Below are 13,615 nucleotides of genomic sequence, written 5' to 3' on the forward strand. Positions count from 1 at the left end.
CATTTTGATCAAGACTCCTTGGTGTGCCATTTGTGGCCCATGGGCCAGTTGCATCAGCATCCTCTGGGAGCTTGTTAGAAATGAAGACTCTCGGCCGGGCGCGGTGGCTCATGCCTGTAATCCCAGCACTTTGGGAGGCCGAGGTGGGTGGATCACGAGGTCAAGAGATTGAGACCATCCTGGTCAACATGGTGAAACCCCGTCTCAACTAAAAATACAAAAATTAGCTGGGCATGGCGGTGAGTGCCTGTAATCCCAGCTACTCAGGAGGCCGAGGCAGGAGAATTGCCTGAACCCAGGAGGTGGAGGTTGCGATGAGCCGAGATTGCGCCATTGCACTCCAGCCTGGGTAACAAGAGCGAAACTCTGTCTCAAAAAAAAAAAAGAAATGAAGAATCTCAGCCGGGCGCAGTGGCTCACACCTGTAACCCCAGCACTTTGGGAGGCCGAGGTGGGCGGATCACCTGAGGTCAGGAGTTCAAGACCAGCCTGACCAACATGGAGAAACCCCAACTCTACGAAAAACACAAAATTAGCTGGGGCATGGCGGTGCATGCCTATAATCCTAGCTACTCAGGAGGCTGAGGCAGGAGAATTGCTTGAACCCGGGAGGCACAGGTTTCGGTGAGCCAAGTTCATGCCACTGCACTCTAGCCTGGGCAACGAGAGCAAAACTTTGTCTGAAAAAAAAATTATATAAATAAAAATAAATGAAGAATCTCAGGTCCCAAGTCCCACCTCAGACTATGGAATCCTGCGTTGCATTTTAACAGCATTCTATGGCAAGTCTTACACATATTAAAGTTTGAGGAACTGCAGCAAAGTGGTCCTTGGTTAAGTATGCACTGTCACTGCCCGAGGGAGCCATTCATGATCACAGCCCCAGCTGGCATGCCTGTGGACTTGACCCAGGCCCACCTGGGTCATCATGGGATAGGAGTCCATTGATGGGCACATGATCCAGGAGTCTGAACTCCTCCCAAAGCCATTGCAGTGGGGAGGGGAGATCGCCGTACCAATAACCCAGTCCCTTTGGCCAGGTGACGATTGCTCTGAACTGGATGATACGAACGATGTCAGATTTGGAGTCTAACATTGTGGCTGTGGAGAGAGTCAAGGAGTACTGCAAGACAGAGACAGAGGTGGGTACTGGGATGGGCCTGGGGCAGGGGAATCTGAAGTAGCCAGGGAAGAAAGCTTGGTGGCCCTCCCTCCCTAAACCTCAGGGCCAGCCGTGTATGGGGCTCTTCATCCATTTATCCATCCACCCCTCACTGAGCATCAGCCAACACTCTGTGCTAGGAGGTGGAGAGAGATGAGTCGGGAGGACAGGGTTCGCCCTCAGGCGATCGTGATGTGGAGGGAGAGGTGAGGCACACTGCACAGCTCTGCAGTGGATGACCAGAGCTCTGGCGTGGCGCACCAGAGAGGGCAGATGAGGGAGATCCTCCGGCTGGGGTGACTAGGGTAGGCGAGCTTAGATGAGAAGGATGAACGGGCTTTGGTAGACTAAGTAAGATGGTGGGGTGGGCAGTGGGAAGGTGAGCATTCCAGTCAAAGAGACCAGCCTGGGCAAAGGAGTGAAGGTGGAGCAGCATGCCCTTTGTTGGGGAAAAAAAGTTGTTCCCTACTGGGGGTCCCAGACTTTCCTCTCCACCGCCCCATCTCATGGTCATACCTCAGACCTCTTCATGCCCAGAAGCAGCATCAGTATCAAGCATCCCACCTTTGGGCCACGCTCCTATCCCTCCTCTCTCTCATGTTCCAAGTCCCCCACTGCCACAGCAGTCTGTCTTCGTTGGAACCCCCAATCCCATGACCCGCCTTTGTGTCTCTGTCCATCAGCTTCTCTGGCTTCACCTCCCTCCCCGGCCAGCCTAGAGTCTATGCTTCACCAACACAAGCGCTCTCACCTGCCTCGCCCTTCTCTTCCTTTCTCTCAGTTGTACTCACTTCCAAAACCCCACCCCAGCTGAGCCACCAATCTGCCTTCTTCATGCCTGCACCGAGCACTTAAAACCTTGCAGGAGGCTGGGTGTGGTGGCTCACGCCTGTAATCCCAGCACTTTGGGAGTCCGAAGCGGGTGTATCACTTGAGGTCAAGAGTTCAAAACCAGCCTGGTCAACATGATGAAAATTAGTGGGGTGTGGTGGTGCACACATGTATTCCTAGCTACTCAGGAGTCTGAGGCAGGAGAACTGCTTGAACCTAAGTGGTGGAGGTTACAATGAGCCAAGATTGCACCACTGCACCCCAGCCTGGGTGTCAGAGGGAGAGACTGTCTGAAAAAAAAACAACAAAAAAAAACAAAAAAACCTTGCAGGAAAAAAATCACTGAGTTGACAAGTTTATAACCACAAACCATGGCTTGATGTTCCTACTTTGCTTCCCCAAGAAGCCCGTGTCCTCACGTTCCGAAAGACTTCTTTTGAATAATCTCTGCCCTCAACTTCACATCTCCCTCCTGCTCAGCCGTTGACCTTGCCCGACACCCATGAAAAAGTAGGTTCTAAGACATGAACTCCCTCAGCCTCCTTCCTCTCGGCCTTTAAACCTGCCTGTGTCCCCTTCACCATCGTCATCTTTTCACTTTTAGCAGGATTCACCCCTTTTGTTTCAAAGTCCAGCCCTCCACTTCTTCTCCTGGTCGGTTGAGGACCTGGCTTCCTCAGTCCCACCCTCCATCTCCCGTCATTCTTGCTCCCTCTGTTGGACGCTTCCCATCCACATGCAAAAATATTCCATCGCATCTTCCATTCCAGACACACACGTGAGCCCTCCCCGCTGCACTCCACTGCCCCATTTCTCTGCTCTCCTCTGTCATGAAGCATGGTTTAAAGTGTGGTCTCCATGAGCTCCCTCCGCTTCCTCATCAGCCTTGATCTCATCTGCCTCCCGCAGTCTTCTTTCTGGCCCTCGCTTCCCGGAGACAGCTCACCGTGACCTTCTTGGTTCCAAATCCAGGGGACACTTTTCTGTTCTCATCTAATTCAGCCTCTAAGCAACATCCCAATAAAATGACCTCTCTCTCCTTCTTGGAGTCCTCGTGGATTCTATGGCCTGCCTTGCCCCCGTCAGTCGGCCTGCCTGACCCCAGCCTGGCTTTTCCTGCCCCTGCCCTCCCCAGGCATCACCCTCCAGCCTCTCACCCCTCACTCTAGTTGCCCTGCTTCATGTCTAGCAGCCCAGTTCCTGCGTGGATACCCAGGCGCCTGTCTCTGCGTCCTATAAACGTCTTCCCTCAACCCCACGCCCCGTTCTCTTCGCCGACACCTCCTTGAAAGACTGGGATGCGCCGGCTGCTCTGCTTTTTCACCGCTAGCCACGTGGTTTCTCCTGCCTCAAAGCAGGGCTGGCTCCACGGGAACGTAGCCTGAACAGTTGCAGGGTCTCCATTCCCGGAAGGGCTGCGCACTTAGAGTAAGGCTCTGTTGTCAGCACCTTGACATTCTCCATCATTCTTCAACAAGAAGCCTCAGGTTTTCATTTTGCCCTGAGCCTCCCAAATTATGTAGCCAGTCCTGTCCCAAAGCCACCAGCATCTTATGTCCTGCTAGTCTATTCTGCTCGTAGCAGCCAGAGATTTAAAAAGAAGAAAAAAAAAATCAAATCACGTAATTCCTCTGTGCACAGCCCTCTAATGGCTTTGCATCTTAATCAGAGTAAAAAAACAAAAATAAAAAAAAACATAGTACTTAAAATGGCCTAAAAGGCCCTACATGATGGGGCCATGACTACCTCAGCCTTTTACTCTCGCCTTTACCACTGTGCTCCAGGACACACCTAGGGTCATTTATGCCTGCTGTTTCCTCTGCCCAGCATGCCCTTCCTCCAGATGCCCACTTGGCTTGTTCTCTCACCCCCTTTAGCTCTTCACTAAAGTCGTTGCCTCCTCCAGGAAGCCTTCCCTGACCACCCTGTACAAAGCAGCAACACTAAGCACTTCTTGGCCCGTAGCACTCATCACTTCTTACACTGTATAGATTTGCTTATCTGCTGATTACATACCTCCCTCTACTAGAATGTAAGTCTCATGAGTGTGAGGACTGTTTCAATGGGGATACCACTGTGTCCCCACTGCCTGGCACTATGCTGCCACCAAGTAACAATGAATGGGTAAAGGTCATGAGGGGGGAGTTAGGGCAGGCAGGGAGGGTGCCTCAAGGAACATAAGGTGTGGCGCAGTGGCTCACGCCTGTATTCCCAGGACTTTGTGAGGCTTAGGCAGGAGGATCTCTGGAGGCTAGGAGTTAGAAACCAGCCTGGTCAACACAGCAAGCAGTTTCTTCAGAATTTTTCTTTAAAAAAATTATTGAGGCGTGGTGACACAGGCCTGTAGTCCTAGCTACTCAGGAGGCTGAGGCAGAAGGATGGCTTGAGTCCAGGAATTCAAGGTTGCAGTGAGCTATGATCACATCACTGCACTCCAGCCTGAGTGACAGAGCAAGAACTTGTAACAGAACAAAACAAGTTAGTCAGGCATGGTGGCATGTGCCTGTAGTCCTAGCTACTAGGGAGGCCGAGGCAGGAGAATCACAGGAACCCAGGAGTTCAAGGCCACAGTGAGCCATGATTGAGGCCCTGTCTCTCAAAAATTAAAAATGTTAAAAAAAAAAAAAAGGAAGATGGGCAGGCAGAGAGGCTGGGAGGGGAAGATAGGGAGTGTTGGAGTAGCTCTGTGGGGAATAAAGTCAGAGGGGTAAAGGAGTCATTGAACACAAGGCCGAGCCACGGGGTGCCAAGGACCCTCCCAGGGATCATAGTGGGACAGGATTGAGGGGCCTTGGGAGAGAGAGACTGAAAGATGGGCGAGGGTCAGACTGGGCAAGAGCTGATACAACCCCATCTGCCCCTCCTGCCAGGCGCCCTGGGTGGTGGAGGGCAGCCGCCCTCCCAAAGGCTGGCCCCCACGTGGGGAGGTGGAGTTCCGGAATTACTCTGTGCGCTACCGGCCGGGCCTAGACCTGGTGCTAAGAGACCTGAGTCTGCATGTGCACGCTGGCGAGAAGGTACGCGTGGGGTGGGCAGGCCTGTGTGTGTTTGTGCCTGCTGTGCGTTCGTGCCTGCGTGTGCGTTCTCGCCCGTGCGTGCGTTCGCGCCCGTGCGTGCTTTGGCGCCTGCGTGTACGTCAGTGCCTGCGTGTGCGTTCTCGCCTATGTGTGCGTTCACGCCTGTGCGTGCGTTTGCGCCTGCGTGTGCGTCACTGCCTGCGGACGCGGCCACAGCCCTTGTGGGGAGGGTGGGCCTATTGGGAGAGCAAGTGCTCCAGCCAAATGTCTGCTCGGCCTCCAGGGGGGTCCTGGAGATGCCCCTGTGACATCTCAGCTTCCCCTGAAAGCCCCTTCCCTTCCCTGTCCAGGTGGGGATCGTGGGCCGCACCGGGGCTGGCAAGTCCTCCATGACCCTCTGCCTGTTCCGCATCCTGGAGGCGGCAAAGGGTGAAATCCTCATCGACGGTCTCAACGTGGCAGATATCGGCCTCCATGACCTGCGCTCTCAGCTGACCATCATCCCCCAGGTAGGAGCCTGGCAGGGACTGGCCACACTCATCAGCGGCCCTGGAGGCAGGCCTTACCCTGTTCTGTAGCTTGAGGATAGAGGCGGGGACCTCAGTCTCGTGAGGCTTTGGAGGGTGGGGAGGAGCAGACAGCAGGGAGCAGAGCCACCAGTGAGCCACCCCAGCCACGGATCTGGAAAGTTCAGATGTACCCTGCCCAATCAGGCCCTGTCCTTTGACCTCCTGGGCCAGCGCATGAGGAAGGACCCCTCCAAGGTCCCCATCCCCTGAGACGTTCTGTCCTGGTCTCTTTGCACAGCTCTAATTATATTTCACTTTTTTTTCGTCTCCTCCGGGGTATTTTTTTTTTCTGCCGAGTAGACACTTTGGAGTCAGATTAGTGGCTCTGGTTCCTGCTTCAGCAGAGGGCTTCATGATTGGCAAAGCTGAGGTTTATCACTCCCCCACAGGCAATTTGCTATCTCTTCTGCCATTGTCTCCTCTGAGGGGCTGGGGACAGAGTGGGAATGCTGCCACCTTAATCCCTCTCTTCTTCCCTGGACCTGGGGCCCATGGCTCCTTCTAGGGCCTTAACTGCCTCCCTCTAAGGCCATGCTGTATCCCCAGGACCCCATCCTGTTCTCGGGGACCCTACGCATGAACCTGGACCCCTTTGGCAGCTACTCAGAGGAGGACATTTGGCGGGCCTTGGAGTTGTCCCACCTGCATGCGTTTGTGAGCTCCAAGGCAGCAGGCCTGGACTTCCAGTGTACTGAGGGCGGGGAGAATCTCAGGTAAACACTGGGAATGGAGAGCTCAGGAGCCGCAGCCCTCCCTGGGGAACCCTGGTGGGTGCTGGGAAGCCCAACACCAAATGACACAGAGCTGAGGCCAGCCAGGGTGTGCACAGGGCCGTCCTTTTGTATTGATCGTATTCTGTGTGCCAGGCACCATGTGCTGCCTCGCCGGTTCCTCATGCAAGCCCCAGCGGTGCTCCGTGATCCCACTTTACCCATCAGGAAACTGAGGCTCAGAGACGGGAAAGGGCTTGACCTAAGTTGCACAGCTGGGAGGAGGCATGTCTGGAGTTTGAACCAGGTCTGGGAGATTCCACAACCCTTTTCAGTGAGGTTGTAGAGGCTGTTCTTGGGCCAGGGAGTATGGTTCTGGATGGAACCCATGAAGCAGGTGAGAGGAAGCCCTCTCCCCTCCAGAGCTTTCTTACAGCCCCAGATTTTATGTCCCCAGCCACTGGGCTATGCATTGGAGGGGCCAGTAGTCACCTCTTACTGAGTCTACAGATTAGAGATACCCATACCTGTGTTAGCTGTGTGATTTGGGGCAAGTTGCTTAACCTCTCTGTGCCTCCTTTTCTTTTACTCTAAAAGGCAGATAATAACAGTCCATACCTCTTTGCATTGTGCTGCCCAATAAAAAAACAATGCAAGCCATGCATATGTAACTAACATTTTTTCTCATAGCCATATTTTTTTTTTTTTTGAGATGGAGTTTCCCTCTTAGGCTGGAGTGCAATGGTGCGATCTCGGCTCACCACAACCTCTGCCTCCTGGGTTCAAGCAATTCTCCCGCCTCAGCCTCCTGAGTAGCTGGGACTACGGGCGCGTGCCACCATGCCCAGCTAATTTTTTTGTATTTTTAGTAGAGACAGGGTTTCACCTTGTTGACCAGGATGGTCTCGATCTCTTGACCTCGTGATCCACCTGCCTCAGCCTCCCAAAGTACTGGGATTATAGGCATGAGCCACCGCGCCCCGCCATAGCCATACTTTTTAAAAAGGAAAAAGAAACAAGTAAAATAAACTGTAATACTATATTTTATTTAGCCCAATATATCTAAAATACTATTTTAACATATCATTGATATAAAAGTATTGGAAATATTTTGCGTTTTTTCTTACAAGTTTGAAATCCAGTGTATATTTCATATTTACAGAATGTTTCAACTTGGACTAGTCACATTTCAAGTGCTAATAGCCACATGGGGCCAATGGCTACCATCTGGACAGAGCAGTGTTAGGGTCGCTGTGATGTCAGGAAAAGCACTTTGCTTGGATCTGCTCCTGTGACATGTCGGCGATTCCCCTCCTCCCTTCCCTCCCTCTTCTCCTCCACCTCCTCCTCTGCCTCTTCTTCCTCCTCTTCCCTATTTTCATTTTTATATTCAGTCCATACTCATGCACCCTCCCCAGACCTCAAAAACTAAAACAAGGCTGGGCGCAGCGGTCATGCCTATAATCTCAGCACTTTGGGAGGCCAGGGCAGGTGGATCACAAGGTCAAGAGATCAAGACCATCCTGGTCAACACGGTGAAACCCCATCTCTACTAAAAATATAAAAAATTAGCTGGGCATGGTGGCGCGTGCCTGTAGTCCCAGCTACTCAGGAGGCTGAGGCAGGAGAATTGCCTGAACCCAGGAGGCGGAGGTTGCGGTGAGCCGAGATCGCACCATTGCACTCCAGTCTGGGTAACAAGAGCGAAACTCCGTCTCAAAAAAAAAAAAAAAAAAAAAAAATTGACATTTGCCCAGCACTTAACAATATTCAAAGCACTCTGGCCTCCACTTTCTCCTCTAATCTTTACCGTGGTCCTGTGGGCCAGAAACGAGGCTCCACGGTTTGAAATGATTTCCCATAGCAGCTCAACTGGTAAGGGGCAGAGCGGGGACTCAGGCTCTGTCCCAGACCTTTCCTTGCTGGATCACAGCCACCTCCCTCTCCTGGACAACTGGTGGGACTCCCCTGCTACCCAGGCAGCCCTTAAGACTGAATGTGCATCTTAACTGGCTCTCACTTACATAACCATGTGGGGGTGGCTGACGGACAGGCATGGCCTCTCCAGACCCTGTGCCCCTTGATCATCTCTCAATCCAGTCTTCTAACCTGCTTGCGCTCAGCACTTACCCCAGAGTGTGCCCCATCCCCACGTGCACCAGGCTCAGAGACAGAAATCCACTCCCCTCCTTCCTCACTGATTTTGGAGCTGCTTTAAGTATAACCTGTGTCCTGTGCCAGTTCTACCATAAATCAGCCCTGAGTTCTATCCGGCGGCTCATTCCGCTGCCAAAACCTTCATTAGTTGCGGGAATGGGCCAGGGAGAGCGCCTGGACTTTACACCGGCTGTGGTGACTCACCCCTTTGGGAAGGGCTGAGGTATTTGTCCTTGGATGTGGGGGTGCTGCGGCCTCTGTGGTTGGGAACACAGCCTCGTTTTGTCTGCCGGCTCTGGCTTCCGGAGCAGGAGGCTGAAGGCGTGTGTCCTGCCCCTCCTTCACCTCCTCCATGACCAGACACAAGGAGCCCCCAGGTCTTCCTCTACTCTGCCCTTTTCTTGTACCCAAAACGGAGCCCTGGCCTGTATTCCCTATGGGGTGGGAGATGACTGCTTGAATTGTGTGATATTAGGCTCAGCAAGATGGCATCATGTGGCCTCTATGCAAGTATCTGGGAAGAGCCATGCAAGCATGTTCTTACTAAGGTGTAAATGACTGATAGAGTGAAGCAGAGAAACATCACGGTACTAGCGAAAAGCAAGGATGGGGAAGAAAGCACCGAGAGAGGAGGCCAAGGGTGTCAAGAGCAGAGTAGGGATTTCACAATGCCTTTTAGCGCTGGTTCGTCCCCCAGGGCCCTCATTATCCCAGTGGTGTCCAGACCTCTGCTCTGTTTCAGAAGGGCTGGGCTGTGGCAGAAACAGGAGAAGTTAGAAAACTGGCCCTCGGCCGTTGAGGAGGGAATGAGGCCTGGAGGCAGGTAGGAAGCCCCCAGCTGGAAATGCCTGTCTTCTCCATTCCCAGTGTGGGCCAGAGGCAGCTCGTGTGCCTGGCCCGAGCCCTGCTCCGCAAAAGCCGCATCCTGGTTTTGGATGAGGCCACAGCTGCCGTCGACCTAGAGACTGACGACCTCATCCAGGCTACCATCCGCACCCAATTTGATACCTGCACTGTCCTGACCATCGCACACCGGCTTAACACTATCATGGACTACACCAGGTGGGACATAGAAACCCGGGCAATGGGGAACCTGGTGGGGCCACCTGGGGCATCAGGAATGGGCAGGGCATAGGGTTATCTGGACAATAGAATGTTCCTGGGATTGCTAGGACATGGTGGGCAGAGCAGAGATTCCCAAGATCTGGATAAGGGGCAGACCACACTGGGGTGGCCTGGGGTCAGAGGTGGGAAAATGACATTTTCTTTTTTCTTTCTTTCTTTTTTTGAGACAGAGTTTTGCTCTGTTGCCTAGGCTGGAATGCAGTGGCTCACTGCAACCTACATCTTCCAGGCTCAAGCGATTCTTCTGCCTCATCCTCTCGAGTAACTGGGATTACAGGCGTGCACCAGCACACCAGCTAATTTTTGTATTTTTAGTAGAGATGGGGTTTCACCATGTTGGCCAGGCTGGTCTTGAACTCCTGACTTCAAGTGATCTGCCTGCCTCAGCCCCCAAAGTGCTGGGATTACAGGTGTGAGCCACCACGTCCGGCCCCCACGATGACATTTTCTAAGACATGGGAAGGGCACACTGGGCTCCACAGGCACTGTACTTGTGCACAGTCCCGCCTCCTCTATGAGGTGATGTAAGGGGAACTGGAGGCTCTATGCTGAGTCCCGTCTCTTCCTGAGCGCCTGCTGGCAGAGTGCCTGCATGTCCCTCACCTCACTGGTGTCTCACAGTCACCCCAGTCACAGATGAAGCAGCAGCTCAGGTGGTAGTGGGACCCTGACAGCACCATGAGGAGCTGAGCCTTGTGGGGAGAGCACTTGCCCCAAATCACACAGTTAACACAGGTATGGGTATCTCCAACCTGTAGACTCAGTAAGAGGGCTCAGAGTCCCAGGCTGCTGTGTGACCCTGAGCAATCTGCAAAACCTTTCTGAGCCTGTTTCAAATGAATATGATTCCTCTTGGGATTGTCGTAAAGAGTCAATGAAGGCCAGGGATGGTGGCTCATGCCTGTGATCTCGGCAATTTGGGAGGCCCAGGAGGGTGGTTAACTTGGGGTCAGGAGTTTGGTGGTGGCTCACACCTGTAATCCCAGCACTTTGGAAGGCCAAGGCACACTGATCATTTGAGGTCAGAAGTTCAAGACCAGCCTGGCCAATGTGGTGAAACCCCTTCTCTACTAAAAATACAAAAATTAGCCTGGTGTCGTGGCAGGCACCTGTAGTCCCAGCTACTCGAGAGGCTGAGGCAGGAGAATCACTTGAACCTGGGAGGCAGAGGTTGCAGTGAGCCAAGGTCATGCCACTGCACTCCAGCCTAGGCGCAGAGCGAGACTCTGTCTCAAAAAAAAAAAAAAAAAATCAATGAAATGTATTTAAACCGCAGGTGATCCTGAGAAATGGCAGTAGCCCCTTGCTCTAATTCTTGCACTAGGCCCTCTAAGGATGAGGGGAGGGGCCATGCCCTCAGAAGCTTATGGCTTCATTGTTGAGGCAGACCTCTCCCTCATTGTCCCAGATGTCAAGGTGTGGTGCTGGAGGTCAAGGAGAAAGGGCTGGGTGACCCAGAAACCTCATGGAAGTCAGTTGGCCCTCACCTGGCAGGCTGGGCTCCCTAGAAACTAAAGGGGAGGAGGAGGCAGGAGGCTTGGACAAGTCTCCTTTGAAGGAGTATGGTGGGAATACCCCAACAGGCCTTCATTCACTCAAGAAACACTTGTATAACGGTGGGGTGGGGAGGGTGCCATGGACAGGGCAATGAGTCAGACCTTGTGTCTCTTGGAAGTGCCCCCATGCAGCCAGCCGCGTCTTGAGAAACAAGCTGAGAATGCCTGATGCTACCCTCTGTCTGTTCCATCCCTCCCCTACCCTCACCCCTGACTCCCATTTAGGACCCCACTGGGAGGAGAAGGGAGGCTGAGCAGGAAGTGCTGAGCCCTGGGTTTGGAGGAGGAACAGGGCTGGGCTGAGAGGACCTGTTCCCAGGGCTAATCAAAAATGGTTCATTCACCAGCAGCCCTAGGGTGGGAGGCTTGGATCGACCTTGGAGGTTGGGAGTTCATTCATTCTAGTGCGACAGGCAGAAATTAATCCAATAATCACGTATAAATAGGGTCCACAGGATGGAAGCAAAGGCCTGTGTGTGCAGGCCAGAGGACGGCTATCCACACAGGGTGGCCAGGGCACCTTCTCCTCTAAGGAAGGGCTGCACCAGCCAGGCCTGAAAGAATGAGTAAGAGTTGGGGGACGGAGGTGGGGAAATAGGGAGGGAGCTGAAATTTGCAGGCAAAGGACGCAACAAGGCATCCCAAGGCAGGAGGGTGCAGGAGGCTGGAGTGCATGGGAGGGAGGCAGTGGAACCAAGATGGGGGTGGAGAACAAGCCCCATTATGCTGCACTTTGAGGACCATGGGAGAGCATTCAGGCCTTACTTACCCAAGAGCAGTCAAAAGCCACTGAAGACCCTGATTTTGGAGTCAGGGCTGGGGTGGGGGCAGTGGCCAGGCAGTGATGTCACGGACACACTCCTTCCCAGGACACATCTTGGAGCCCGGTAGGCTGAGAATAGAATAAAGTCAGCCCCCTCCCATGGAGGAGCACTTCTCCAGGCTGGAGAGAGCCTTTCCCCTCCCGCTGCACCCTGGTGGAGCCAGCCCAGTGGCCTTGTACCAGGTGTACCCAGTGAGTGGTTGGTGGAGATTCTAACCCTGGGCCCAGGCCTGGCTGTTTGTGTGTGAGCTGGAGACCCACTTAGCAGCAGCAGCAGCAGCAGCAGCCAGATTTGCAGCCCAAGCCCCAGATTCCAGTGTCAGCCTCGCTGCAGCTGGTTTCCTGCCGTGTGCTATTGTGAGCTGGCACAAAGCAGATGGATGTGCACAGAGCCCAGCGCACAGGCCCGTGGCTCTCTCCGCACAGCCTGCTGAAGTCCTGTGACCCCGGCAAGGGGAAGGACTCATTAGGGAAGGTTTTCAGAGCCCCGACTAGCAGAGATGAATAGGACCTTGTGTTTGATCCCAGAAACCGCTTCACTTGCCAGAACTAACAGAATGGCTAAAATAACCAGCCTTGCAAGCGTGCACATGTGGTGTGGCAGCTGTGTTGGGTAGGTTGGCATGTTACTGTGGACCTGAGCAAGTACCCAGAAGAGCAGGATTGGACGCTGTGAGCAGGTCTGGGCTGATGGAAACCTGACCACTTCTCTCTTTTCTGGCTAGGGTCCTGGTCCTGGACAAAGGAGTCGTAGCTGAATTTGATGCTCCAGCCAACCTCATTGCAGCTAGAGGCATCTTCTACGGGATGGCCAGAGACGCTGGACTTGCCTAAAACAGATTCCTGGGATCTCCCCCTGTCCTTTCCTGGTTTTCATCAGGAAGAAAATGACACCAAGTATGTCCGCCGAATGGACTTGATGGCAAACACTGGGGGCATCTTAGATTTTGTACCTGTAAAGTCCCTCACAGGGTAACTGTGCTAAATGCTTTAGGTGAGGAAGTGAGCCCCAAGAGGTGAATGACATGCCTAAGGTCACAGCTAGTTTGAGGCAATTAGACTAGTCCCCAGTCTCCCAATTCCCAGCCTAGTGTTATTTGCACACTGCACTGTTTTCAAATAATGATTTTATGAAATGACCTCTGTCCTCCCTCTGATTTTTCATATTTTCTAAAGTTTTTTCTTGTTTTTAATAAAAAGCTTTTTCCTACTGGAACAGAAGACTGCTGCCGGGTCAGGCCACCCCTCGGAACTAAGTCCTATACTCTGGGGTGCTGCCTGAATCCACTAAAAATAGAGCACTGATGAAATAAAACTACATGGTCAACAGTATGTACACACTAGTCTTTTTATGCTTGTTCACAAGATTTGGGGATTAGGATCTTTGGAGGAGGCCAGGAGGAAGACTTTATACACATGTACATGGTTGTAGTTACCTGAACTTCAGACCCAAGAGCTCTTGGCTGCAAATACTGCCTTCACAGCCAGAATTCCCTGGGTAATTGCCAGCAGTTCCTGTTCTGCTGTGCAGATACTGTAAAAAGGTGAGAAAGAAAGGCCCTATAATCTGACCTGAGGCCTCTTGGAAAAGCTACTGTGAACACCTCCACATTCGTGTCATTCCTCAACGCCTGTTTCTCTAGGGACTAAGAAGGGCATGATGCT

General features: G+C 52.9%; 1 protein-coding gene across 4 annotated transcripts in view; it reads left to right on the forward strand.

The window, feature by feature from the left end:
* Nucleotides 1–13,282, forward strand: part of ABCC3 (ATP binding cassette subfamily C member 3) — a 53,114-nt gene extending 39,832 nt beyond the window's left edge. For 3 of the 4 annotated variants that reach the window (XM_012463534.3, XM_012463535.3, XM_021666803.2), the window contains 6 exons: nucleotides 1,041–1,142; nucleotides 4,864–5,010; nucleotides 5,361–5,519; nucleotides 6,126–6,292; nucleotides 9,314–9,508; nucleotides 12,676–13,282. In XM_012463534.3, the coding sequence (XP_012318957.2) occupies nucleotides 1,041–1,142; nucleotides 4,864–5,010; nucleotides 5,361–5,519; nucleotides 6,126–6,292; nucleotides 9,314–9,508; nucleotides 12,676–12,784 (879 nt within the window). In that variant the 3' untranslated portion in view covers nucleotides 12,785–13,282. Of the gene's footprint in view, nucleotides 1–1,040; nucleotides 1,143–4,863; nucleotides 5,011–5,360; nucleotides 5,520–6,125; nucleotides 6,293–9,313; nucleotides 9,509–12,675 lie in introns of those variants that run through there. The other variant, XM_064367534.1, reaches the window with a different exon arrangement.
* Nucleotides 13,283–13,615: the final 333 nt, after the last annotated feature.

Source organism: Aotus nancymaae, unplaced genomic scaffold (assembly GCF_030222135.1).
Source record: "Aotus nancymaae isolate 86718 unplaced genomic scaffold, 86718_ANA_hifiasm-v0.15.2.pri h1tg000072l, whole genome shotgun sequence".
Taxonomy (NCBI): Eukaryota; Metazoa; Chordata; class Mammalia; order Primates; family Aotidae; genus Aotus; species Aotus nancymaae.